General features: G+C 40.8%; 1 protein-coding gene and 1 long non-coding RNA gene across 5 annotated transcripts in view; one reads left to right on the forward strand and one right to left on the reverse strand.

The window, feature by feature from the left end:
• The window catches only part of APP (amyloid beta precursor protein), a 120,693-nt gene extending 102,394 nt beyond the window's left edge, over positions 1 to 18,299 (reverse strand). For all 4 annotated transcript variants that reach the window (XM_087895051.1, XM_034427326.3, XM_087895050.1 and 1 more), the window contains exon 1: positions 17,571 to 18,299. In XM_087895051.1, the coding sequence (XP_087751177.1) occupies positions 17,571 to 17,630 (60 nt within the window). In that variant the 5' untranslated portion in view covers positions 17,631 to 18,299. The remainder of the gene's footprint in view (positions 1 to 17,570) is intronic.
• Positions 15,243 to 18,252, forward strand: LOC117671872 (uncharacterized). Its single transcript, XR_004593042.3, has 2 exons — positions 15,243 to 15,395; positions 16,958 to 18,252. It is a non-coding gene; the product is annotated as an uncharacterized LOC117671872 (long non-coding RNA).
• Positions 18,300 to 26,982: the final 8,683 nt, after the last annotated feature.

The raw sequence follows: 26,982 nt of genomic DNA on the forward strand, positions 1-26,982 counted from the left end.
GCTGAGAGGTCTAACAGGACCAGAACAGAGGAACAACCCCTGTCCCGAGCCCTCCAGAGATCATCAACCAACGCGACCAATGCCGTTTCTGTGCTGTGCCCAGACCTGAAACCCGACTGGAACGGATCTAGATAAGATGTTTCCTCCAGGAATTGCGGAAACTGTCGTGCGACCACACTCTCAACAACCTTCGCCATAAAGCGAAGGTTGGAGACAGGACGATAGTTGGCCAATATTGCCGGATCCAGGGACGGCTTCTTGAGGAGAGGCCTCACCACCGCCTCTTTCAAGGCGGTGGGGAAGTAACCCTCACTCAACGAAGCGTTGATAACACCCTGGAGCCAGCCTCGTGTAACCTCCCGGGAAGCCAGTACCAACCAGGAGGGACACGGGTCCAGTAAACATGTGGCCGCACTAAGTCTCCCCAAAATCCTGTCCACATCATCAGGAGTCACAGCATCAAACTCCTCCCAGATAACATTCTCAAGACTATTCCTCGTCACCCTGCCCTGATCTACCCAGTCAGAGTCCAAATCCCCCCGGATCTGGGCGATTTTGTCATACAGGTATTGTCCGAAATCCTCCGCCCTGCCTTCTAAGGGATCCTCCCGCACTCCTGGATGGAGCAGGGCGCGGGTCACCCTAAACAGGGCAGCCGGACGATTCCCTGATGACGCAATAGAGGCGGAAAAGTAGTTAGACTTTGCCGTCTCTATCGCCACTAGGTAGGCCTTAATATGCGACCTTACCAGTGTTCGATCAGATTCAGCGAGACTGGCCCTCCAACCGCTCTCCAGGCGTCTTTTCCGGCGCTTCATTTCCCTCAGCTCCTCAGTAAACCAAGGAGCCGCACGGGATCGGCATCGGGTCAGAGGCCGCAAAGGCACAACTCGGTCCAAGGCCCCACCAGCCGCCCGATCCCAGGCGGCTACCAGGTCCTCGGCCGAGTCATGTGCTAGATCCTCAGGAAATGGCCCAAGCTCCGTCTGGAACCTATCAGGATCCATCAGGCGCCTGGGGCGGATCCATCTAATTGGATCCACCTCCCTGCGGCGAGGGGTCGCGGTTCGAAGATCTAGGCGAAGGAGTGAGTGGTCAGACCATGACAAGGGTTCCATGTCTATATCCCCTATAACAAGACCACTCAACCACTGGCCAGAGACAAAAATCAGATCCAGAGTGTGACCTCCCCTGTGAGTAGGGCCATGAACTAACTGGGTCAGGTCCATGGCCGTCATGGAAGCCATGAACTCCCGAGCCACCTCAGACGTTTCACCGACGGATGGCAAGTTGAAATCACCCATGACTAGAAGCCTGGGTGTATCTACTGCCACCGTGGCTATCACGTCGAGTAGCTCAGGTAGGGCTGTTGCCACGCGGCAGGGAGCCAGGTACGTAAGCAACAAGCCCATCTGAACCCCACGGCCCCACCTCACAAGGAGGGACTCACATCCGGCTATCTGAGGCACAGTGGTCTCCCTCGGACCCAGATCCTCGTTAATAATAACCGTCTTTATTTAACACTCAATTGTTTGCCAAAGGCTGAAGCATTAACCCATTCATGGATAGTGGGAGCAGCGCACAGGAAAACATATAACCTACTCCCACATTCCTTGAAAAATCCAATTGTTCTGACAAATGGAGCATACTATTCAAAAATTAAGTTGTACATTCTTTCCCACAATAAGGACTGATTGAGACTTTTAGCAGAGAGAAACTTAATAATACTCTGAAAAAAGTCACATACTCTTTGTGCATCTATTCTAGAGAATAAACAAGTTTGTAAGAGGTTATGTCTATATATTTGCATCTAATTCCAGCTCTTCTACTTTTTTATATATCTAGGAACTATGGAAGTCACATTCCAACCCTCCAATTTTAGTAGAAAACTCATTGGTAAGACTACTATCAATTGTACCCCTTATATTTAATGAACCAATTTTTGTTTTAAAAATGGTTCTCCCCACTACCTCTCCAAATTTTTGTATATTTTTTTTCATTTAAGAACTCTTAAGAATACATTTACTAGAAACAATGTAGAAAGGTTCTGTGTCTTTTCCTTTTTTCTCCCTGGCTTTCAGCTTCCTAACTAGAAATCAAGTTTATTTTCTGCTGATCTCCTTGAATTATAGTGATAAAAATGAAGGAAAGAAAAATTATACACCATAAGCTATCGATAGCATTCAGTATTCAGTACAGTGTTTTTACCACAAAATCCCCTTCAACATCGTGCATTCCATTGATCCCTGTATTACCATCAGTACCATTCCTAGGCCCCAAAGCAGAACCCCAAGCAGAAACAAAGTATAATTTCCCATATTTAAACAAGATAGATACTGTGATTTGCCTCTCATCAATGTTTAAACACTGTATTAAAGAAGCTACTAATTAGCATATAAACAGTATTAAAAATGAGCTAGAGATGATCAGCTATCATCTATTCTTCAAATAATTTTAATTGGAAAGCAAAATAATCCAAAATTACATTTGTAGTACCAAATGCAAGCAAAAATCTAAAACAATTACTTCCAGATTCTATGGCCGATAAAATTAATGACTAGTTACAAGACTTACAAAATCATCAAACATTTTTTTGCCATGTACAAAGTTCCTGGAACATGACATAATAACGTTTTCAGGAATCTAAACAAATGGGATTGTCTGTAGAATTTACCAGACCATACCACATAAGACAAATTCTTACATGCCAGTTGTCTCTCCTCTACTGAAGAAGCAATGAAGGAAGTATGATAGGCCTTCTCCCCCCTCCCCCCAAAAAAAGCTAGTACAGAAATGTAAAGTTTTAACCATTATATTAAACAACTAACATTGAGTCTTGCAGCATGATTAAATGGACATTAGAAATATAACGTCTTAGATTGTGTTAGTCTGCTTTGTTTATACAAGATTAACCAGTGCCTCAGAGGTGGTATTCAGCCGGTTCGTATCAGTTCGCGCAAACCGTTGGCGGAAATTGAACCAGAGGCAATGGCTGGCTGGCCACACCCCTGAACCGGTCCCCTGGTCGCCACTCGCTTGCCTCACCCACCATGTTCGTCACCGCCATGTTCTTCACACATGTGCATCCCATTGCCTTGCGAGTCCAATGGGATGTGCATGTGTGAAGAACATGGCAGTGACGGCAGCAGCTTTTTCCGCGATCTCCAGTACTTTTTGGCAGCCTGCGGCCAGCCACCGCAGCCACAAACTGGCTCTCAATGAGGCAGCTTCTGGGAGGCTTCTTTGCCAGCTGCTTTCCTGGGGGCCACCGAAAATTCTGGTCAGTTTGCCTTCCAGACTTTGGACCAGTCGCCACGGAAGGCAAGCAGCCTGAACAAAAAGGTGGTGGTGGGGAGGAAGCGGTGCTAGGGCCGGGGCTGCTAAAGGAGGGGAAACGGCGACTGGCAAAAGGAAGATAGGGATAGATAGGTGGAAATTCCAAAAATTTTCCTACTTTTTCCTGTGGGCATGGCTAGGTGGGAGGGCATGTGACTGAGTGGGCAGGAGTGACTTGATAGCACTATAGAAGCTGCAGCTGTTTGTCATTTCCTTCTACCAGGATATTTTGTTGCTTAATTCCCATCATAGAAGACTATGCATTTTATTAAATATGAAGATATAAAAGGTTGAATATCATATATTTTCTGACAATTGAAAGAGATGAAATATCATGACCAACTAATTATAATGAATTCAAAGAATCTAATTTTAATTCAACCTATATCCAATTCAGAGCACATACCTCCAGCCCAAACATACCATCTTCCATAAAATAACCCTAACTGCATTACAACTCCTTCCCCAGAGTCAGTCACACGACACTTGATTTATGCCATGTAGAAATCTTAAAAATATGAGTTATTTAATTCTACTTTCAAAAGAGAAACTAAGTATTTTGCAGATACTAAGATTTAAATACCAAAGCATAAGAAATGCTATAATAAACCCCTTTAAATATAATTAGCATTACCATACAAAGTGGATTTCCCCCCCTGAAGATAATACTGTCTAATTATCAGACTGGACCATCTGTAACATCACAGAATTCCTTTTCTTCGGAGGAAAAATTCAGACAAGAATGGCTATTAAGTTTAGGAAAGCAATAATTGTATGTATAATTATTAACATACAAGTATTAAAGTGTATTTTACTGAGAATTCTTATGTGTGTAAAAAATTAAGTATTAAGAAACAGCTTGTTTCAGGTCTGTATCTGACCTGAAAATGTAAGCTGAAGATGCTTTACAATACAATTATACCTGAGCAGGTGCAGAAACAGCAGGAAGAGTTTTTTTCTCCCTTGAAGTGCCATTCTCAAGCAGATGGTTTCTTGAAGGCATTACTATATATTAAAAACAACTATGCATATGCCTCCACTTGCAATATTCTTTTCATTTCCAAGTGGAGTATATTTTATTGTATTAACAATATATTTGCAAATTTAATCAAGTAATTTGTTCAGACATTGCAAATCTGGACTAAACAATACATATGTAAAGACTGTAGACTTTATGCACCTCAAATATAAAAGAGGACAAATTTTCCTATATTCAGTGAGCAAAGCTATAATCTTTCAACAGACCTAAACTTTTTTTATAAAACTAGAATGCACCTCAAGAATGATTCAATGTTTGTATTATCTTCATACATGATTTATTTTGAATTTTTATTATTTAGCGTATGGCTGGTCACACACAATATTAAAACACTTCATTTTTACAGGTTAAAACAATTAAAACAATTTTAAAAAAAGCAGTAAGAAAACCTAAGAGGAAAACAGAAATAACATTTCAGAGTTTAATGTCGAGTTTGGAGATCCAGTCAGTAGCTGTCGTTGTTACGCAGAGGAAGTCCCTAAAATCTCCTGGATACCTTCTGTTAAAGCATTCCCTCACTATATGTTGGATAGTCTGTTGGGGGGGGCCCGCAATCGCATTGTGCTGAAGGTGTCTTTCCCCATTTATACAAGGAGTCGGCACACACCCCATGAGTCGTTCTAATTCTATTGTATGTCACCATATGTGTCAGGGTAAATTAAATCCTGGAGGTATACTATTAGAATTAATATGCTCAGAAATACCTTGGGGGGAATAGCTACTCCACACTTCCATCCACTTTTGTGTGGTGTTCTGATGATCGGCCAGCAGCTTAAGCGCTGTCAAAAGAGTGGTGGGTTTCTTGACTTTAATCGGCATCTTAAGAGATCAGGAATGTAGCCATGAATGGGTAGAGAGGAATTTAACAGGATCTTACTATACTCCCGAATGAGAGCTTCTTGTCGTCTAAATGCGGGGGAAGTATGTGACTAAGAACTGATAATAGTAACTAGGTGTAGATTTTATGCACCCAGTAATTAGCCTCATCGTATGGTTGAGTTGAACATCAATAAGTCCTGTATGTGAGCTGTTTATCCATTTATTTTGAAATTATGGCATTAATAAAATGAAAAATAGCAGATTTTTTTTAAATGGCAAGCAATGCTGTACTACATTTTTACGTTTCTGTGTTCATAAAGGAATAATTAGACACAATATATGAGCATGAATGAACCCTACACTTGAAGAAAACCCTCATTTCTTGGCTAGGCCAAAGGATCTAAGAGATAATGCAGATCATTATCATTACATCTTTGTAATAACAATCATATTATTTTTTATTGGGCAAATGTTGTTTTTCTTCTTACTATCTTAAAATCAGAAACCCGTGTCAACTAAAAAGTGATTCACATGCCAAACTGTGTTGCCAGTTAAGATAACTGAAACTTGAAGTATTTGGAAATGTTCCCTCATAGACACTCAACACTATTCAAGAAGGAAATGGACACCTGATACCATTCTCCGAGTGGAGACTGAAATAAGATTAGGGGAGCAAACAACAGCTTACTGGTCATGCTGGGCATTTACAAGAATATCCACCTCTTCCATGAGGGGAAGATGCACATATGTATACACACTTAGTGGACATTCCAACTTTGGCAATCATACCTGGAGGAAAGGCAAATTAAGCTAATCACTATTCTAACAACTTTGCGCAAAGCAATACGAGAAGCACAATCTATATAGCAGATATTCTGAGAAACAAAGTATTCATTTATAAGCTATTTAGAAAGAAATAAAAAACCGGGGATTTGTAAATGTAAATGTAATGTACATATAGAAGCTGTTTCTGTTATGATCCTAAGCCATAGAAAAATAGAAGAGACAATAGGAAGAAAATATGTGAATCTTAGCATACGTCTCTTGTCCTAGCTATCACTGGAAGATAAGGAACACCATACACCAAATTTTGTGGACATCAAGTAGTGAAGGATATCCAATTCTTAATATGGAATATACATGATACAAATGTCACAGGGAGCAGCAACCGTTCAACAATCTTAGGCAGTGTTTGGATTCAGCAGCTTTAACACAGAAAGAAGGTGGGGAGACAAATAAATGGCTTACAGGGGATAAATAGTTTATAGGATAATGTGTGAGCACCAGACCACGTGGGCTTGTTATGTTAATAATTTAAGACTGTTCTTGCACACAGGTGATAATTGCAGGCTTCCTTGGCTAATGCAATTACTTCACTTTCATAATTTCTCTGTTCTATTTATATAACTTCTCTTTGTATCTTCAGCTAAACTAATTTTGTAATAAACATGAAACACTTTTAGTAATTTGTTGAAAAATAGATGCCTTATAACACATGCCCCAAGTATCTTTTCTTTTGTAGAAAAGAACTGTTGAACAAGTCTGCCTACTAACATTCATTAAATGAAATGTTCAATTAAATGTAAAATTATATTCTTGAAGCAGGATCCAGTAAAACAATTCTGGCTTTAACAGAAGCAGCAGATTGTGATTGTGCCAAAATGTTACCATCAGGGTAATTCCAATGTATACCAATTGAGTAGAGTTCAGCTAAAAACAATACTGATAGTTACTCCAGCATGCAAGATGACAAAAGATTTTGGCTACTAAGGAAATTACAAGATAAAATTTCTAGGAAGAGGGGAAAAAAATCAGACTAGAAATAGTGTTTTCTGTATCACATTTCCTTATAAAACAATTTAAATTTTACAAGGCATTTTCTCTTTTGGCTTCCTAGTCACTGGAGTAAAGTTACTGCATTTTGAAGTGGTTATTCCACATTCCTCAAAAAGTACATCTTGTCCTGTCTTGACTTCAGTCACCCATCTATGTAGTGGTAACCTTACCAAGCTTTTTTTTTTATCAAACACTGTGTTATGCCAGGATTTTTTTTAAACTATAGTCTACTGGATAAGCTGGATAATATTCTGGTGGCATGCAAAGCAAGTGAACAAACCCAAAAATTCAATCTTAGTTTACCTTTCACTCTTTTTGATTCCTCCAATATTTATTTTGTTATTTTGAATTCTGTAAAAATATCCTACATCTGCAGTCAAAAGTCACAGGTTCAGTTCTACCATAATTCCGCTTTATGTAAAGGCTAGTACCTGAGCCAGTGGCAATATAGGAAAGCTTAGACAATGAGCAACAGATACTAGACAAACCAATATAAACGTTTCTGTAGTCAAGATCTTTTAATGAATCAAGACAACATCATGTCAGTTTAATTATGATGTACCGGTAAGTGATTATGCAAGGAAACATTCTGTGTAACCCAGATGAGCAAGTCGTTGAGGGTACCAGTGTGGAAACCTGGTTATTTCAGGGTTGCTAGTTTCTAGAAACAAGGCTTGGTGTCATTGGTTCACAGCCTTCAAAATGTCTGAACTGGGCAATCAAATATTACAATAAACCAGTATTTGTCTTAGTAAGGGATATCAGTTGGATTGTTTTCCAGGACTCCTTCAGCAAACTATATTTTCCATAAACCACTATCCAATTCCCAATGTATACTTTCTTTAAGAACATATCAGGGCTTCAGAAGGGAGGCATTGGTTGGAGGGAGTTCAGAATAAGCAGTTCAGAATAAATCCACAGACCAGACTGTCTTCAGTCTACATTAACACTACTCATAAAGTAAGTCTATAACTGGGAGTATGGGAGTATATTTTGAAGAAAAAAGACACCTGCTTCTCATGAAAAAATCAATTCACACAACTGATCTGAATGCTACAATATTCAACTATTGTGGTTAGAGCAGAGTCTTACAGTTAACAGAATGATATGGTACAATTCACAGATTTTTCTTCATTGGGAAGGTAATACATATTTGGTAGGACTTAATTGAGCTATAGATTTTCTCCAGTCAGGTCTTGCTCAATGAGTAGTTGTAGAGGGAATAGAAATGACTTTGAGAGGCAGGAGGAAGAGTTGCTACCAAGGCAATAGTCAGATTAGCAGGGCTTGAACCCAAGCCAAGAAAATAATTTGAAAAAATGTCTCAGACTGTCTGGAACTGGGTAGATGATCTTGGGGAAAGAGGGGAAGAGACGCTGCCTAGGAAACAATCAGGAAAGAGAGGCAGGAACCCTCCATGGCTTAACCGTCAGAGAAGCAAACTTAGAAAGGGACCAAGCAGTAAAAAGTGACAGTGGGATGTTTGTACTTTCAGACTTACAAGATTTTGTTAATATAGCCTGACAATAAAGTAGAATTAGCTCATTGTGTTGGGTTTTTTTGTCTGGCTTACCTCAGAGGAATGACACAGACAAGTCCTCCCTAGTTCACAGAAACTAGAGAGGGAGAGGACTTGCAAAACTCTGTTACTATAATGTTGCAATTTATTTATTTTATTTATTAAATTTATTTGTCACCCATCTTGTTTTAAAGCAACTCTAAGCAGCATACAGCATTAAAAGCATTAACATCAAAAAGACAATTTTTTCTAAAACAAAAAAAATAGAAATTACAATGAAAAATATAATTATATTTAACTGATGGATAGAGATAGAAAGAGGATAAGCGGAGGAGAAAGGTGGGATTTTTTTTTAATTCATCAACCACCTCCAATGTGATGCTCCCCAAGTAGAGCCCCAAGCCATCTGCCAGAGCCTCATCTTTTGGCCCTTACAGAAGGTCAGAAGGGTGGGAGCCAGGGGTGGGTTCTACCTACTTTTATTACCGGTTCGCAACGGGGCCGTGCACAAGCACTCACTTCGCTCGTGCGCTCTTCTGCACATTTTGATGATGACAGGGTCGGTGGGTGAAGCCTCCCGCCGGTTTTACTACCGGTTCTATAGAACCGGTGCGAATCGGGGGCAACCCACCACTGGTGGGTGCCAATATCATCTCAAGGGCCAAGAGGTTCCAAAGGGCAGGCACCATGGTAGAGAAGCCCTTCTCTTGGACCCCACCAACTGGAATTCCTTGACTAATGGGGCCAGCAGCATACCTCTTCTGCCAGTGCAGGAGGAGCCAGCCAGTCCCAATAAGGTGATACTGTTCCTCAAAGTATCCCGAACCTATGCCATGCAAGGCTCTAAAAGTAATATTCAACACCCTGAATTGCACCTGGAAGCAAACTAGCTTGCAGAGCAGTGGTATAACATGGGCCAACCTAGGTGCCCAAACAACTGCACCCACTGAAGCAATAAAAATAGTCCTGACTGATATGGCATTTATTAGACTGGTCTACTTGTGAGAAGAACTCATAGAAGTACTCATACAGTTCTTAAAAAACTATTTTGAAGTTTAGGCATTAATGGCAAACCAACCATTATGAATGAAAAAAAGGCCTAGTGTATGGAATATAGACCCATCAAGAAATTGGGTCTCACTCAGGAGTGGGCTGCTGGGAGTTTGCAGGGGTTTGGGAGAACCTCTAGCTAAGATTCTGTACAGTTCGGAGAACCCCCAAATTCCACTCCTGGCTGGCCCCACCCACCCCTCCCCTCCTGAGGCTCCCATGCCTCCGGGGAGGGGAGCCGTTTTGGATGCAGATAAGTGCAGGGCGCACATGGAGGCTTGAGGAGGGCAAAAAATGGGCCTACCGGAAGTTTGGAAAGTCTGGAAACGGGCTTGTTTCCAGCCTCCAGAGGGCATCCGGAGCCTGGGGAGGCCGTTTTTACCTTCCCAGAAGAAAGATGCTTGAGGAAAGCCTTTGGAGCCCGGGGAGGGCAAAAATGCCTCCCCACCCCACCCCATCATGGTGCAGGAGGCCGACTAGGTCATGCTCACACCCCCCAGCAACCGGACAGAAAACCCCTTGCTAAAATTTTTGAAGCCCAACCCTGGTCTCACTTATTACTTCAGGTCTCACAATCAGACACATGCAAATCAAGCTGCCAATTTAACCCTCAGTAGTTAACCCTAAAACCAGATTCAATTGGAATGAAAGAGTTTATAATTCAATTCAGCCTTACAACTCCTAAATATTAAACTTTTTTAGTATTTATTTCTAATATTTTAGGGCATTTTTTAAAAAACCAAGTATTTGTATAATCTTTAAATGAAGTGAAAAAATGAGAGAGAGGGAGGGGGAGGGAGGGGGAGAGAAAGAGAGAGAGGGAGAGGGAAAAAGAGAGAGAAATTCACCTTTCCTGCAATGTTATTCTTCTTCTCTATTTGAGTAAGGTGGCTTAACCATAAATTACTATGGCATCCAATTCAGCAAACTACTGTCTAAATAACACTCTAAATAATAGTTTGAAACTTCAAATGGAAATTTTGATTCTGGGATGCTGAAATTATCAACTCTGATTTATTTTGATACATAAACATAGCATTCATGGCAATTCGGAAATGAAACACCTTCATAACTATGTTACCAATATAAGTAGAAGAATCATTAGGCACATTTAGTATATTTTTAACTAGGAAAATGAATATATTAAAACATGCTGGGAGACAGGACAGCTATTTTGAAACACATATTAAATAACCTAAGCTTGCTCAGTGATATTTTAGTTATCTTGGTAGTAGTTCATATGCTTGTGTTGCTCCATAAAGATGGCCGTCAAATATGGATGAAGTCTGATGCAGCATATACATTCAGACACCACTTACTCTATTTCAAAATTAGTGTAGTGCCTAGCAGTAAACTTCACATGTGCAGATTACTGGTGGGAAGAACAGGCAGCTGTTATCTTTGAATATGTCATATCAATTTGTACTGCAACATGCAGATCTAAAGACGGAAGTAGTTTTCCTATAAAGTATTTTAAACTTATATTTTGTTTTAACATATTTATATGGCCACACAGCTATCAAAAGCCCTCTGGGCAGCAAACATAAATACAGAAGAAAATCACAATTCACAGTGTGAATAAAACCTTTTTCTTGCGGCTTCTAAGTCAGTGTTGATGCCTGATTCCTGCAGTTTTCGTGCTAAAATTTCAGAAGTGCATTGTTTGCTTTCTAGGGCTGAGAAAGAACAATTAGCCCAAGATCACCCAGTTGACTCAGGCTTTGTGCCAAGTTGTGACTAGAACTCACACTTTCCTACTTTCTATCCTGATGCTTTAACCATTAACCAAACTGACTCTCAAATAGGAAATAGAGATCCCATATTAGAGTTCGGTTAGCATCCTGGTCCCAGATTCTGGAAGGGTGGCAGTGTCGCGGTCATCTATGTTTTAAACTGAAGCTTTTCCATAAGAGGCATAATTTCATAGAAGGCATGCTTTCCAGGACCTATCAAGTGACACTATTTCACCAATGGGACCTACAGCATGCCCACTTTACCCCGTCAAGTGATCTGGACATAAAACAGTGGGGAGAGGTACAGGAAACCCAGCCCCATGCCAACAAAGGCTTCAAAGGTGTCAACCAGCATCTTAAATTGAGAAACTGGATGAAAGCCTGCAGTTGGGGGAGCAGCAGTGTTACTTGGGCACAACATGAAGCCCAATATTGCCCATATTACTGCATTCTGAATCATCTGAGGCTTCTCAATTCTCTTTAAGGACAACCCTATGTAGAGTATTTGTAATAAGTCAAACAGGAAGCGACTAAGGCATTATTTAATGTATTATTCACTTGTAATGCTGACACAACAGATAGCATCATGTACTTCTTGACACATGTGCACTGGGATGAGATGGCGCTTACCCATTTCAATACTTTTTTAGGAAGAAGAAAAACTCATTTAATGAATAAATCAAACTGATGGTACACACAACATACTAAGCCACAAACAAATGGCTTAAAAGTCCAACATTCTGACTGCTAAATGTGTAGCATAATGGTTTACATCTCTGCCAAAACAGTCATTCAGTATTACTGTGTCCAAATCTGGGGATCCAGGTGTGTGACAGGCCCTGTTTCCTGGCTATGTTAAAGGCCTTTTATATTTAACTGGTAATCATGTTTTATTTTTAAAGTTTATTTTAGTACAGTAACGTGTTTTTATTTATATTAAATTGTGTACCTCCCAGAGTGAGATGTGTGGCCATATAAATTGAATAAATAATTAAATACTGTTGAATTACTATTCCATTTGCAAAAGAAGCTGAATGAAAATTTCTGTTAGCGGAAAGGTGAATTTGGAATTGGTTTCTCTTTTTCATGAAGTATGGCGTGATGAAAAACTGCTCTACTAAAAGCAGAAGACATAGAATGTGTTATGAAATGCATTGTTTCTTAAATCATTATACATGTATATCTCTTTCCTATTAGAGTCAGATGGCAAATAAGTCTTAGAAAATCTGTTATTTTGTTTTGATCTGCCTTTAAAGATACATTTTTATGTGATAATTTATGGTACATGCTTGCCTAAAGGAGAAATAGCTTTAGTGATCATTTTAAGCCATAGATATATCATAGGCTATATATCAGTTGTGTAGTGAAGTTCTGGACCTCCATTTTCTCTCCTTTACTTTAGAAAAAAATAGTGTCCACCATATGTATGAACTTTGAGATATAAAATTTGTCCAGTGATTATTAATTTAAAAAGGATGAAAGTTTATGTTTTTATGGATTTAGTGAACTTTTTAACCTAGTAACAGTTAGAATCTATTGCTTTCAATGGAGAGATAAGATCGAAAAGTTTTAGGTACGATCTAGTGAATGTTGGTTACAATAATGCCTAACCATCAATGTATAAATGACCTTTTCTCACTGCCTAGAAATAAATCAATTCTTGCTCTCTTTTCTTGAGGATTTATACTGCACAAATATGCCATAATATTTATATGCTTTAAGAATATGAATGATTGTTCTTTACCATTATAAATTCACAAGTGTCATTTCTGTTTTACATTGTAGTACGGTATTTGAGTGCTATCATTTGCAAAAGCAATCTTGAATTGAGAAATTAATATAAAATCCAATGTTTCTAAGTAAATAGAGTATTATCACATATTGAACATTTTGCATCACAAAATGAAGTATATCAGCTAACCCTAGAGTTTGAAAACTGACATGTTGTAATACTACTATTAAAGGTATTTTCATAAAGCAAGTAGTCATGGATTTCCCAGCACCCTTCCTAGATTTAAATCCATTCTGTTATCATAAAATGTCTTCCTAACATATAACACTTCAAACTCTCTAGTCCAGGGGTGTCAAACTCTAATTCATTGCGGGTCCTCGGGGGGCCAAATGGGCGTGGCTGGGGTGGGTATGGACAGCTCAACATCCTGCAGCCTGCGTGCGGCCTTACCAGGCTCCGTTTTCGTCTGCGACGGCCTCCTGCAGCCCTCTGCCAGCAAAAATGGATCCTGGGAGGGCTGTGTGCGGCCCTCCCGAGTTCTGTTTTTGCTGGCAGAGTGCAGCAGAAGGCCATTGCAACCGAAAACAGAGCTTGGGAAGGCCGCATGTAGCCCGCCCAAGCTCCGTTTTCACTGGCAGAGGTACCGTGGGCCAATCCTTCACTGTTTCCAGGGCAGCCCCATGGGCCAGATCTAAGCACCCTGTGGGCCGGATACAGCCCAGGGGCCTTGAGTTTGACACCCCTGCTCTAATCCACAATCAATCTAATTCATAGGCAGGATCTCTCAAGTATGAACAACAAAACCATTTAATGGATGTACTTTCACACAGAAGAAAGCAAATTTTCATCACCTGCAGGTAATAAATCCCATACCAATATATATCATATATAGGTTGACGTATATTGGTATGGGATATCTAAGCTTTTTAAATTTATTATTTAAGCTTTTATACATAAAAGACTATATTTAATTCTCTAAAAGAGAGCTCAGACTAAGAGAATAAACACATTTTTATTTTTCAACCCTTTACTTTCAAAAATCTAAAACTTTCTTTCGCAGCCTTGGAATAATTTCAACGTTTAAGTGTCACTAAAGGTTGTAATTAATTTTTTTGAAATTTTTTCTTCATAATTTTTTTTGTCAAAACATTGCACACAATGAAATCAAACCAAAGTGTGTTATCTGATAATTTTCAGCAACACTCAGAAAAAGGGAATGGGGCGGAGGAAGGAAGAAATGTATATCTACTGAAAGATAAATTACATTTTCATAAAATAGCTTTATTCATAAAGCTAGAAAAAGATGGGAATCAAAGTTATATATGTATTTGTACGGTGGTAAGTGTGCTCCTTTACAAGGTACAGCTAAACAGCCACGTCTTTCTCATGAAGTGGGTATATAAATTTGGATATAATCATCCTAAACTCTATCCCAGTCATTTCTAATCTGCTATATTCAGGTGCTTTGACTAGAAGTATAGAAGTTTGACTAGAAGGCTGCATATAGTCATACTATATGCAGCATATAGTCATACTATATGCAGCCATGGAGAGGACAGAATACAGACCTTATACATTAAACACTAAGTTCACATACCACAGAAAACAAAAATGAAATCAACCACATGATGGTTGAATATGATACATGAACCAACACATGGCTTAATGCAATATATAAGTCTGCTCCATGGTATGACACCTGTTACTTAACTCCTGTAAATTTTATTGTTATTTATGTGTAAAATAGACCTAATCTTCTTTGAAATTGGAAGAAATTTCATGAAAGTTAACATAAATTCATTGGACAAATAGGTGAAATAAAAAAGCACCATTTTTTAAAAAAATGAACAAAAAATTAATTCCTAGCCTTTTACAAACTTCATAGGCAGGTCTGAACAAGTTATTTTCAGTGGGTATTAGATCTGTTAATAAATTTCACCACTATGGAAAAGACAGTCAAACCTCAAATACAAACAATTTGAAAAGTATTTCTATTCTACAATTGGCATATGAAACGAAAAATAATGCTTAACAAACAGAACAACTAGTTGCTCTTTTGGAGACTTTGTTTTTTTATTGTCCACCCACACAATATTAGTGAAGTATATCCTACATCACCATTCTATACATTGTGACTTCAAAATGAGTCACAGTCATTTAATTGGAATTTCTAGAACAAGTGTGCATAAAGCAGGATTATAACCTTAATGTGCCATCCTTTGCTCACCTACTAAGGAATTAAACTTAATGAGACTCATTTGCATCAACAAATACAAGACCTAATGCACTGATGGAAAGACAAGTCAGCCTGAAAGCAAGAATGCAAAATAGGTAAAGGAGATTGCTTTTCTTCTTTCTGTCCTCCTGAGAGTTAAAAAATAAAATAAAGTGAATCAGCCTTCACAAATTTAAAAATTAAATTTTTACATCCATAACCTACCACAATATTCCTTTAATTGGAACCAGTATTATGAAAAAATGGAAAAAAGTAATAGTATGGAAAATAAATTTAAGGCCTATAAATACTATTGATCTCTGTCACTTGGGTCAATTTCACATAGAGCCTTGTCTCAATTTTCCATAGAACCTTATCTCAATTTTCTATAACTAGCAAGGAGGAAATGCTAGTCAGTTTCAGCTCATTGGGGGGGTGGGGGGGGTCAGAAGGAGCACCAAGTTCTATTTCAAGCTCACACTATTCCATGCAAGGTAAGATCTTGAACCACCCTTGCAGGCCAACATACAATATACCCATCCCACCAAATACCTTAATCTTCAGGCTCAAGAAACTAAATTCCAAGACCCTCCACTTTTTTTTTTTTTTTTTACAGTTTTCAAAGAGGGTGTGGCATATTTAGATCCTCTTTTGCCAATGCCAGGAAAAACAAGCCAGTCTAACCCAGAGCAGCTTCAGCCCAACGGTTTGAGTACAACTGATTCTGCAAAATTACAGCAATGAGGAAGGGGGGGGGGAGGCGTTTAAGAGAAAGAGAACTAAACGCCAAGTCAAATCGAGGGAAAACAGTCCCTCTCCCCAGGGAAAGATTTCTTTGGCATTCCCTCTCGTTCTCGCCCATCCCTTTCTTTCTACTCCGGATGCTGAAGCCGAAAAACATTCCACCAGGCGTTCACTACCTGATGGGGAGCTGACTGAAAGGAAGAGCCGAGTTGTTAAAACACCTAGCGGTGGGAGGGCTGCTTCGGTCTGCAGCTTTCATTACAGCGTTTCCTTACTGCACTGCAGAGGCGCCATCTTCTCGCTCTTAAGCTCCGCTCCAACCCATTTCCTTTCATCTGGTTCCCCAAACTCCCCTCCTTAGAGGAAAGCCTCTCGGTGTACGAAGCGCTTCATGTCCACACCGAAGGAAACCCTCTTGGGGGATTTGGGCAGATTTCTGCTTTCCCCCAACCTCTCCCAGTCCTGCCTCCCAAACCTTCAACGCACTCCAGGATAAACTAGACGACCTTATTACGGAGGGAGGCCCCATCATAATGCCCCTTTTTCTCCCTGACTGGGAAACACGGAGGGACAGAGAGGGTCGCAGTTGGTGGGAGGAAAGCCCCCCCCTACCCAAAGGCGGGAGGGGGCTGTTCCGCAGGAGCCGCAACGCATTAATGCCTTAGTACTGAAGTTGCCCGAGCCACAGGCACCTGAGCCGAGAGAACTTCCTCCTCCTCCTCCCACCCCCCTCCACCATGCACGGCGGGAGTGAGGGACAATCCCCAAAACGAGCGCCTCTTGTTTGCATTCCCTGTGAAGGCGAGGAAGAGGTGGGGGGGGGGGGGAAAGCAGTGATGAGCGGGCGATAACAACCGCCTAGCCGGAGGATGGGGTCTCCCGGCCCCAGCATCACAGGCGACGCCCCCCCCCACTTCTCGATTTCCTCCCCCAGATCGGCCACACCAGACAACACAGAAGAAGCGTAAAGACAACCAAAAAAACGGGAAAAAAACCACACGGCGGCCGGCGACAGACATGAAACTCATCTCCCCTCCTGCCCCCTCCCCTTTCATCTTTGCAAAGCAAAGCATCGAATCCACCGATGCCAAGTTGGCGCATTCCAGAAAGGATGGATGCAAGGCAGAAACAAGGGGCCTCGCCCTCCCCCTTCGCGCCCCCTTTTCTTTCCCATCCCAGAGACTGCCCGCTTCCTAAGTAACAGAGAAGAGGCAAGATTCCCTTCTCTCCACCTTTCGGAAGCGCCCCAGAGTCGACGGACGCTCGCTGAAAGGCTGCCCAAAGCTACCCGCAAGTGAGCAAGAGAGGCATTTTTGGAAGCGGCTCGTCCCAGCCCGCCCAGCCTCCTCTCTCCATTGTTCAGGCTGAAGCAGGGATTTCTGAAGAGGCGCGGATCGAGGAACACACCCTTTCTTCTCGAGCCTCAGCAGGCCGCTTTCTTCGGCCAGTTTCGGGGCGAAGCCCCAGCTTAAAGCTGCGGGAGGCTCTCGGCGAACAAAGACTTTCTTGTCATAGCAACAGGGAGAAGGTAATGGGGAGCCGCTTACCTCCAAAGCTCCCGCTGTCCAAGAGGCTCCCAGGAGCAGAAAAGCTAAATGCGGCAGCATCGCGGGCAAAAGCAGCAGCTAAGGACGCTGGAGCTCAGGCACTAGTTTTAAAATATATACGGAGACAGCTGAAAGATATCCGCCCAGTCGCCTCGCTTCGCCTCCTCGCTCTGCTGAGGAATGAAAACCGAGCTGCAAGAGCAGCAGCAGCAGCGTTAGCGGAGCTTCGGAAAGGAGAAGGAGAGTCAGCTGATACTCCAACCCGCCCAAAGCGGCGGCGACGGCGGCAGCAGTAGCAGCAGGCCGGTCCTTCGCAGAGGCCTCCTAGCGACCGGACTGCGCAACTGCAACTGCCATCGTTTGATTCCTGAAAGCCCCGGCCGGGAAAAAGCGAAAAGGGAGGAGCGGAAGGGTCTCTGCGTGAGGCGGTATCGGCCACAGTCTCGTATTTGTTTCTGGCGCAGCAGGCGATGGAGCGGGATGTAGAGCTAGGTCTGAGCGATCTCGAACATTATTCAGTTTAATCGGTTTATGGCGTTCAGAATTGCCCCTGCCCCAGATCAGAAGGATTGCAGAAACGAAAATCGATTTTAAGATGGAAGGATCCTAAAATGAACTTTGTTTAGTTCTGATGTCATCATCAAGCAGGGATCAGGAGTTTTTAAATATATTACTTCGGTCAGATTGGTAACTTTTGGGTTCTTAAAAAAGACAAAGCAGATTGACAAGCCAAAAGTTGAGCCCTTTCTTGTACAATTCAGCAGGATGAGCAGTAAGTGTTGCTAGAAAGTACAGGGTATCATGTCCCAGAGGTGCTTTTTCAAGAGGCAACTGGACTTTCTTAAGACGTTTACTTCTCATCATTTAAATAGAACATTGAATGTAAGTTACTAATTCTTTATTCAAATTAATCAGAATGTCAGAATATCTAACAACCTGAAGTAAAAAAAAAAAATTAGCAATGCATTTCACCAAGACTGAAAAAAAGTATCAAAGAGGTTAAAATCTGTAAGTAAAATCTGATTCCAACACACACACACAAATTCTACAAGAAAAATGCCTCAACTAGCTGACTAGTAGAACCAGATGATCAAGATATGTCTACAATTAAGCAATAGAATAGAAATGTCAGCTCGGTGCCAGAAGAAGAATTGCTAACTTCTAAAAGTGAACACAAAAATGTGCAAACTTGTTAAATAGTAGGGCCAAATTTCTATCCCTTCCTGACAATTCACGAACCTGCATTATTAGAATTAATTCTGGAGAAAAAGCTACAATTAACACACTTAATAATTAAGAAGGTATCCATAACAAACAATTGAAAGAAATTTTAAATATTCAGAACAAGTTTGGATTGTTAAGGCTTTTTGCAGAATAATGGGTAGCCACTTATTTTTCCAGTCAAATAGTAATTTACCAACTAGATAATAGCCTCTCAAACTCTGGATAGGAATTCCATGTTATTTTCAACAAGCACTTCAATAAATCTAAAAGCAACAGCACTAATTTTACTATAACAATATAAAACTCAAAAAGTGATATAATTAAGATGATACAGCTTGAGTTTAAAGAAACTTTAGTATAAATAAATTCAATTAAGCAAGGATATGAGTGCAGGTTAGGTGTGATACTTAAAGCACTAAACTAAAAACCAAATGATTGTGATTTCTGGTCCTGCCTTAGACACAAATGCAGCTGAGTGACCTCAGTCTTTCTGTTGCAGCCCTATGGAGAAGGCAAGGGCTACCTCAAAGGACTGACACATCCATGGAGGATTGCTGGGAAGATTATGGTGTTGGATGTGTTTGCTCCTTTTCTTAAGGTAGCCAATTTGTTGGAGAATTCTTTTTATGTGACTAAAGCTAACTCATGCTGCTTTTCTTTTGTGTGATATTTCTCAGTCAACTCTGTTGACTAAATTGAGTTCTTGGCAGAGATATATGTGTTCACCTCTTCTTGCTTCACATATCCAAGTTTCATTTCATGGTATTGGCAGAATGGGTAGAGTACATATTGAGCTTTGTTTCTATTGATCTTTACTTGTCTCGTTCAGCTCATTTAAGCACTTTTTCAGCTTCCTCAACACTAACAATCACAATTATTGTTGATCCAAAGGGGAGTTAGCTTTTCATTGTCTATTTTAATGTTTCTTTCTTCCCAATTATGCCCTCTGAAGATCTTTTCAAAAGCTGCTGTGAAATGCTTTGGGAAGATTGTGTCACCTTTTTGGATCCTTGGATATTCATTGGATGGATAAATTGTATAACATTGGTTAAGCAGTCTTCAATTCGTGCCAGTCGGGCTTCAGGGCGGGTTACAGCACGGAAACGGCATTGATCGCATTGGTTGATGATCTCTGGAGGGCTCGGGACAGTGGTTGCTCCTCTGTTCTGGTCCTCCTAGACCTCTCAGCGGCTTTTGATACCATCGATCATGGTATCATGCTGCGTCGGCTAGAGGGGTTGGGAGTGGGGAGCACCGTTTTACGGTGGTTCTCCTCTTTCCTCTCTGACCGTACGTAGTCTGTGTTGACGGGAGGGCAGAGGTCGACCTCGAGGTTCCTCACTTGTGGAGTGCTGCAGGGATCGGTCCTCTCGCCCCTCCTGTTTAACATTTATGTGAAGCCGCTGGGTGAGATCATCCGTGGCTTTGGGGTGAAGTGTCAACTGTATACCGATGACACGCAGTTGTACATTTCAACCCCAGGCCTCCCCAATGATGCCCTTGACGTGATGTCCCGTTGCCTGGAGGCCGTGCGGATCTGGATGGGGAGGAACAGGCTCAGACACATCCAAGACTGATTGGCTGTGGTTTCCAGCGTCCCGATATAGCCAGCTCACACCATCGCTGACTATTGGGGATGAGATCTTACCCCCCTCAGAGAGGGCTCGCAACTTGGGGGTCCTCCTGGACTCACGGCTGTCATTGGATGATCATATGACGGCCGTGGCCAGGGGGCCTTTTTATCAGGTTCACCTGATTTCCCAGTTGCGCCCCTTTCTGGATCGGGACGCCTTGCTCACAGTCACTCATGCCCTCGTCACTTCCTGTCTGGACTATTGTAACGTTCTCTACATGGGGCTCCCCTTGAGGAGCACCCGGAGGCTCCAACTGGTCCAGAATGTGGCCGCGCGAGTAATAATGGGGGCGACCCGTCGCCCCCATGTAACACCCCTCTTGCATGAGCTGCACTGGCTCCCGGTGGTCTTCCAGGTGTGCTTCAAGGTGTTGGTTGCCACCTTTAAAGCGCTCCATGGCTTAGAACCTGGCTATCTACAAGACCGCATTCTGCCACCGATAGCCTCCCACCGACCGGTACGCTCACACAGAGAGGGCCTCCTCAGGGTGCCGTCAGCCAAACAATGTAGACGGCAACCCCCAGGGGGAGAGCCTTCTCTGTGGGGGCCCCTACCCTCTGGAATGAATTACCCCCGGACATACGAAGGATCCCTGACCTCCGCGCCTTCCGTCGTGCAATGAAGACCCTGTTATTCCAGCAAGCCGCTCTGATGGGATAAATGATTTTGATTTGGTTTTAATGGGGTTTTAAAATTGGTTTTAAAATGAGAGTTTTAAATTCGGCCTATGATTTAATTATTTTAATCTGCTTTTAAATTCTATTTTGTACATTGTTTTATTATGGCTGTTCACCGCCCTGAGTCCTTCGGGAGAAGGGCGGTATATAAATTAAATTAAATAAATAAAAATAAATAAAATAAATTATTTTCTGTAATAGCCAGGTATATTGTTTATTAACGCCTTCATTTTTAAAATATTTTTACAACTGCATTTTAGTCTCTATACTATCAAATGCTTGTACATTGTCAACAAACTGAAAAGACATAGGAACTGGTGGACTTCTTATGTTTCTTCTATGAACTGGCTGATCTTATATAAGTGCTTGTTGATTGATTGAATAGTCTTTACGTAAACCAGCTTACTCCCAAGGCTGATGCTCATGCAGGTATTTTTCCAATCACATGCATGAAGGATGTAGAAAGGTGGCAGATTGGGCAATAGTTTGTAATCTTTTGGGGATCTTCTGTTTTGATGAATATATTGTTTTTGAAGATTTCCATAGCTTATGGATACCTCCTACATCTAAGCAGTCATTGAAAAGCTTGTTTAGTAGTTTTGCTGGCATTTCTCCATATGTTTAGTAAACTTCTGAAATGGTTGAGTCCAGTCCTAGGATTTTGCCTGATTGCAAACTAATTGCATTGTTTTCAATTTTTGGCATTAATGACTAGCGCTCTGAACAGTAGTATTTTGGGATAGCTACTTTTGAGGCAAAAAGATAATTACAGAAGTGCCTATGTTTTTTTTTCAGTTAATATATGATTGGTTGTAGTGGTATCAGCTTTCATGAGAACTTTCAAGAGCCTTCTTTTCTGTTGCACTTCCTTCTAGCACTCTATGATGCTACTTTTTGCCTCTCTACAAGTCATTGTAGTCAATGATTTTTATAGTCTTCCTGTAGTTGTCACATTATGGTTTAGCTCATATAAAATAATCTGGGAATATTAATTAGTAGCATTGGAGCTCACAAGTAAATGTATTACTCTTTGTCTTAGCATATACATGTTAAATAGTAATGGGCAAAGAGTTGAATCTGGAGATCTCCTACTGGAATAACCAGAGGCTCAATTTCTGATCACCAGTTACTACTGAATGAAACTATGATCAGTTCAAATCACTGATATTATAAAATAAAACTCAATATGAATTATAGGGGGACCTACCTGTCTCTGTTGCAATACCAGGTTATGGAAGTTTTCCTCACTGGCTGGTGACAAGCCATAATAGTAAAGTAGCAGCAACTTATTCATTAATCTGGACAATACAATTGTCAGTGTCATGTATCAGACACGATGGAGGCAGGATAAGGCTTGGCAACAGGGTCAGCAAATTTACAAATTTACAGTGACATTGCTTTGTATTGACTTAGAGATCTGTAGAGAGCCCTTTCCTACTTGGTCCATAGTCATGTATAGTATCGCTTTACTGAAAACACTACATGGGCTTTCTTCTGTTTATATAAAGTAGTGCCTTGGTACCAAAATCAGACACAGAACAACTGCAATCAAATTATCTACACCAGTGGTTCTCAACCTTCCTAATGCCACGACCTTTAATACAGTTCCTCATGTTGTGGTGACCCCCCAACCATAAAATTATTCCTAAAACCATTGAAAATATGTGTTTTCCGATGGTCTTAGGCGACCCCTGTGAAAGGGTCGTTCGACCCCCAAAGGGGTCATGACCCACAGGTTGAGAACCACTGGTCTACACTATCTCTGTTCATATAACACACTAACCCATAGTTTCCTTAAATAGGATTCATTTAATATAGCACTTGTTTGTTTGTTTGTTTGTTTATATAATAAATTTATATAGCCACCCAACTCACACATAGGTGACTCCCTACATTCACACAACATGCTGGACTAAAAGGCTAACATGACTGGCTAGTTTGCAGTTCAGTGCATTGTATGAATATGGTCCTCATCATGTTCCCCAATTGAAAGAAAAATAAATCTGAATTAGTTTACACACACACACAGAGTTGAGTTTAATTACTTCACTTCAAAGAAAATATCTTTTGTTTTACTCCTGAGAAGAAATTTAAGATTTGTACTCTCCTTCTATGATATTGCAATGCAGTGGCATTAATGGAATAGGTGGGGAGGAGGCTGCAGAAGTTGTTTTTACAGTGAATTCAGTGATTCGATTCAAAATACAAAGCACCTTGTTTGAAGGTGAAACTGTTCTTTATACTGCTTACTTTATTTGCTGCATAATCTGCCCTCCTAATGAATCTCCCAAACTACGTATGTTTTCTATCTTATCCTATCTGCAATTGACAAGATTAGCTGTGGAAGAACTACTGTTTGAAGTTCTGGAATTGCTTTTTGAATTTTAGAGGTTTTTAATGAACCATTCCAAAGTCCACATTCTGTAATTGCAACTGAAAACATTTGAATGTTAGTCATGCTTTTAATCAGGAAGTGCAGGCAATCTCTGAGTCCCAACAGTTAAACAATGCTATCTTATGGGCCATGAGCACTCTGTTACTATTACTACTCTATTCCTCGGGGTACCATCACCCTGGAAATTCATCTGGGTCTAATCTTGCTATTTTGCAGAAAAGCTCTAAAACCATTGCTTTTCAAACAGGCCAGAAGTCAGGATGAATTTGTGATTCCAACTCCAGGTAGTCCTCGACTTACAACAGTTCATTTAGTGACCATTCAAAGTTATAACAGCACTGAAAAAGGTGACTTATGGCCATTTTTCACAGTTGCAAGCTTTGCAGCATCTCCATGAGCATGTGATCAAAATTTGGATGGTTGGCAACTGGTTCATATTTATGGCTGTTGCTGTGTCCCAAGGTTATGTGATCCTCTTTTATGACCTTCTCACAAGCAAAGTCAATAGGGAAGCCAAATTCACTTAACAACTGGGTTACTAGTTTATCAACTGCAGTGATTCACTTAAATGTGGCAAGAAAGGTCGTAAAATCGGGCAAAATTCACTTAACAAAAATTTAGGCTCAATTGTCATAAGTTGAGGACTACCTGTAGTGAACAATAGAAGATCGATATCTAGTGCTGTTTCCCCGCAATATGCTATATTTGCCAGCATAGTTTGTTATTGGTTTCATTTTTTTACTGGTTTTATTCTCTAAATCACATACAGAAAATGAGCTTTTACTGGTTTTATTCTTTATGCCACAGAGGGCATTCAGGTTTGATGGCCAACAAATCTAAATAAATATGAACATACTATAGTAACTGTACATAATCTTTTTGGCATGTTGTTTGATTCTGCCCTTTTCATTCTGTCTGGCTATTTTTTTGCTATTTTTCATAGCAGCTATTTCAGCTGACTCAGATCTCTAAGCTAGGGATTGGCTTAGTCTCCTGGCAGGCAAAGAGTTTCTTCTCCTTCTTTCCTCTTACCTTTTCCAGCATAAGTATCAGCTCCCCACACTGGGGAGTGAAAAGTGAAGAAGTAGCAAGATTTGACAGATGGCTAAATTTTTGATTTCAGTTATCTGCTAAAAACATCAGCAATCACAACAGTGATCTGACTGATGGTTTCCGCCTTCCTCTGCCCAACCAAGATATTGAAAAGGGTTGGAAAAACTACATTTTACCTATTTGAAATGGAACAAAAAAATATCCTACATCTGCAAGCCAGAAGAGATGAAGTTTGAAATAATAGAGACAGCAAAATGTGTGCCAATTTAATTTTCTGCTGGTTCACAGATAGGAAGAAAATACTTCATTGAGCTGTGAAGAGCACTGATAAAATATAACTGTCCTTGCCTACCACTGAAAGCACAATAATGTTGACACAACAAGGCTAGGCAGGACTACCACTAAAATTAATGTTGGCACAAGCAGGAAGAACTCACACTCTCTCCAATAGAGCCTTTCACTTTAAACTTCAGCAGGGGAAGTACCCAGAACAGAGTCTCTGAAAATACCTATAGTTTATCTTATCTTATGTGTTCCTATAGATAACTTAGACCAGGGGTGTCAAACTGGTGGCTCACAGGCCGAATGCATCAGATGCAGGCCACACCCACTCCAGCTCCGCAAACGGGAAAAACATCATGAAACATCACATGACAGCAATGTGACACCGTCAGTTTGACACCCGTGGCTTAGACTATCTATAGGAACACATGAGAAGACACATTTTGTCAGGTACCATATCAAAGCCAGAAAAAGGTTTACAAATGAATACTTCCAATTAGAACATCAAAGACTTCCTGTTTTTGCCTCTCTGATTGCTCTGCATTTCATCTTTCTGGCATAGTTACCCTAAAGTAAAGATGGGAAAAAGATAGAGAAGAAGTGGATGGTTTTACATCTGTATAGTAGTTTTGACCTTGATCATCCCATCATGGATTTTCTTTCCCAATTCCAGAGGACAAAAATAATAGAAACAGCAGAAAACAGGGAGGAAAAAGACATATTTTCAACAACAGCTGGAAAAAGTATAAATATGTCCACTTGAAAAGAGCATCTGACCTCATATACAGCTGCCAGCATATAAAGATGAGTCAATTGCCTGAGAAAGGGATTCTGGCATGAAGAGAGATCTAGAGTGTCCTTTGGTCACTGAATTGCTTTGGGGAGACTCAGTTTTGTGTAGAGAACCTAATACTGTCTACAACAAGACATCTATTTGTGTATCTTGCAAAAACTCTTCAAGAATGAGGTCAATTCAATTTATCAGCAGGTTAATAGTTGACCAGTTTTCTTCCTTGGATGCCTGTTTGACATTGCTATCTCTTCCTTATGAAATCTGTCTCTACTTTACGTAATCTTATGCAGCATACTGTTCCCAGGTTAATCATCAAATTATGCCTGCATAGTACTGGAAATTAGCACATTACATAGACTATTTACACTTAAGGCCTACCGATCAATTAACTTACTTTAGTAATGCTTAGCTATTAAACTGGCTGCTGTCAATAAATTCAGAAGGAGCAAGAAGTGAAAATGGTCAGAAAAAAATACCCAAATCCAAAGCAGATTGGCTCTTCAACCAAGAAATATTTAATTTAATTTTTAAAATATTAATGAAGAATTTGTAGCATTTATAAATTCTTGGTAGATTTTATGATAACTAGAGAAATTATGAAATTATCACATCACAGGCTCCTAGTGAAAACTATCCGCTGGGTAATATAAAATGGAGATAATTTTTCATTCGGGTTAGACTGTAATATAGTTGGATCAAATTATTTTAATATGTCTAGGGAGACTGCTCAAAATATTGGTCTTTATATGATCTATATCCTGTACAGATAGTTCTTGACTTTCAACCATTTATGCAGTGACATTTGAATGCACTAAAGAAAATGGCAACCAATCTACAGGCTTACCGCCAGTGGTGGGTTCCTCCCGGTTCGGTCCGGTTCAGCCGAGCCGGTAGCGGTGACGATATGACGTCACTGAACCGGTTCTCCCCCCCTGCCCCCCCATGTTATTCTTACCTTTTATTTGGTCCCACCCCCAATCTATTGCTGCCTCCTGAGTCCCAGCTGATGACTAGAGGGAAAAAAACTGTTTAAACTCTTGCCGCGGGGCTTCAAAGGGCCGTCCTACAGCCAGCTGATCAGTGTTAATAGCAAACAAATGAGTCGGGTCGTAAGTGCGAGGACTGGTCGTAAGTGCGAGGACCTTCCAGAAATGACTCTGACCAGCTAGCCACGCCCACCTAGTCACATGACCTCCAAGCCACACCTACAAAATAAGCCACGCCCACCGAACCGGTAGTAAAAAAATTTAGAACCCACCCCTGCTTACTGCCATTGCAGGATCCCCACAATCATGTGATCAGAATTCCAAACGGCATTTATTTACAATGGTTGTAGCATCCTGGAGTCATGTGA

This window comes from Pantherophis guttatus, chromosome 5 (genome assembly GCF_059756535.1).
Source record: "Pantherophis guttatus breed Tessera chromosome 5, ASM5975653v1, whole genome shotgun sequence".
NCBI classification, from domain to species: Eukaryota; Metazoa; Chordata; class Lepidosauria; order Squamata; family Colubridae; genus Pantherophis; species Pantherophis guttatus.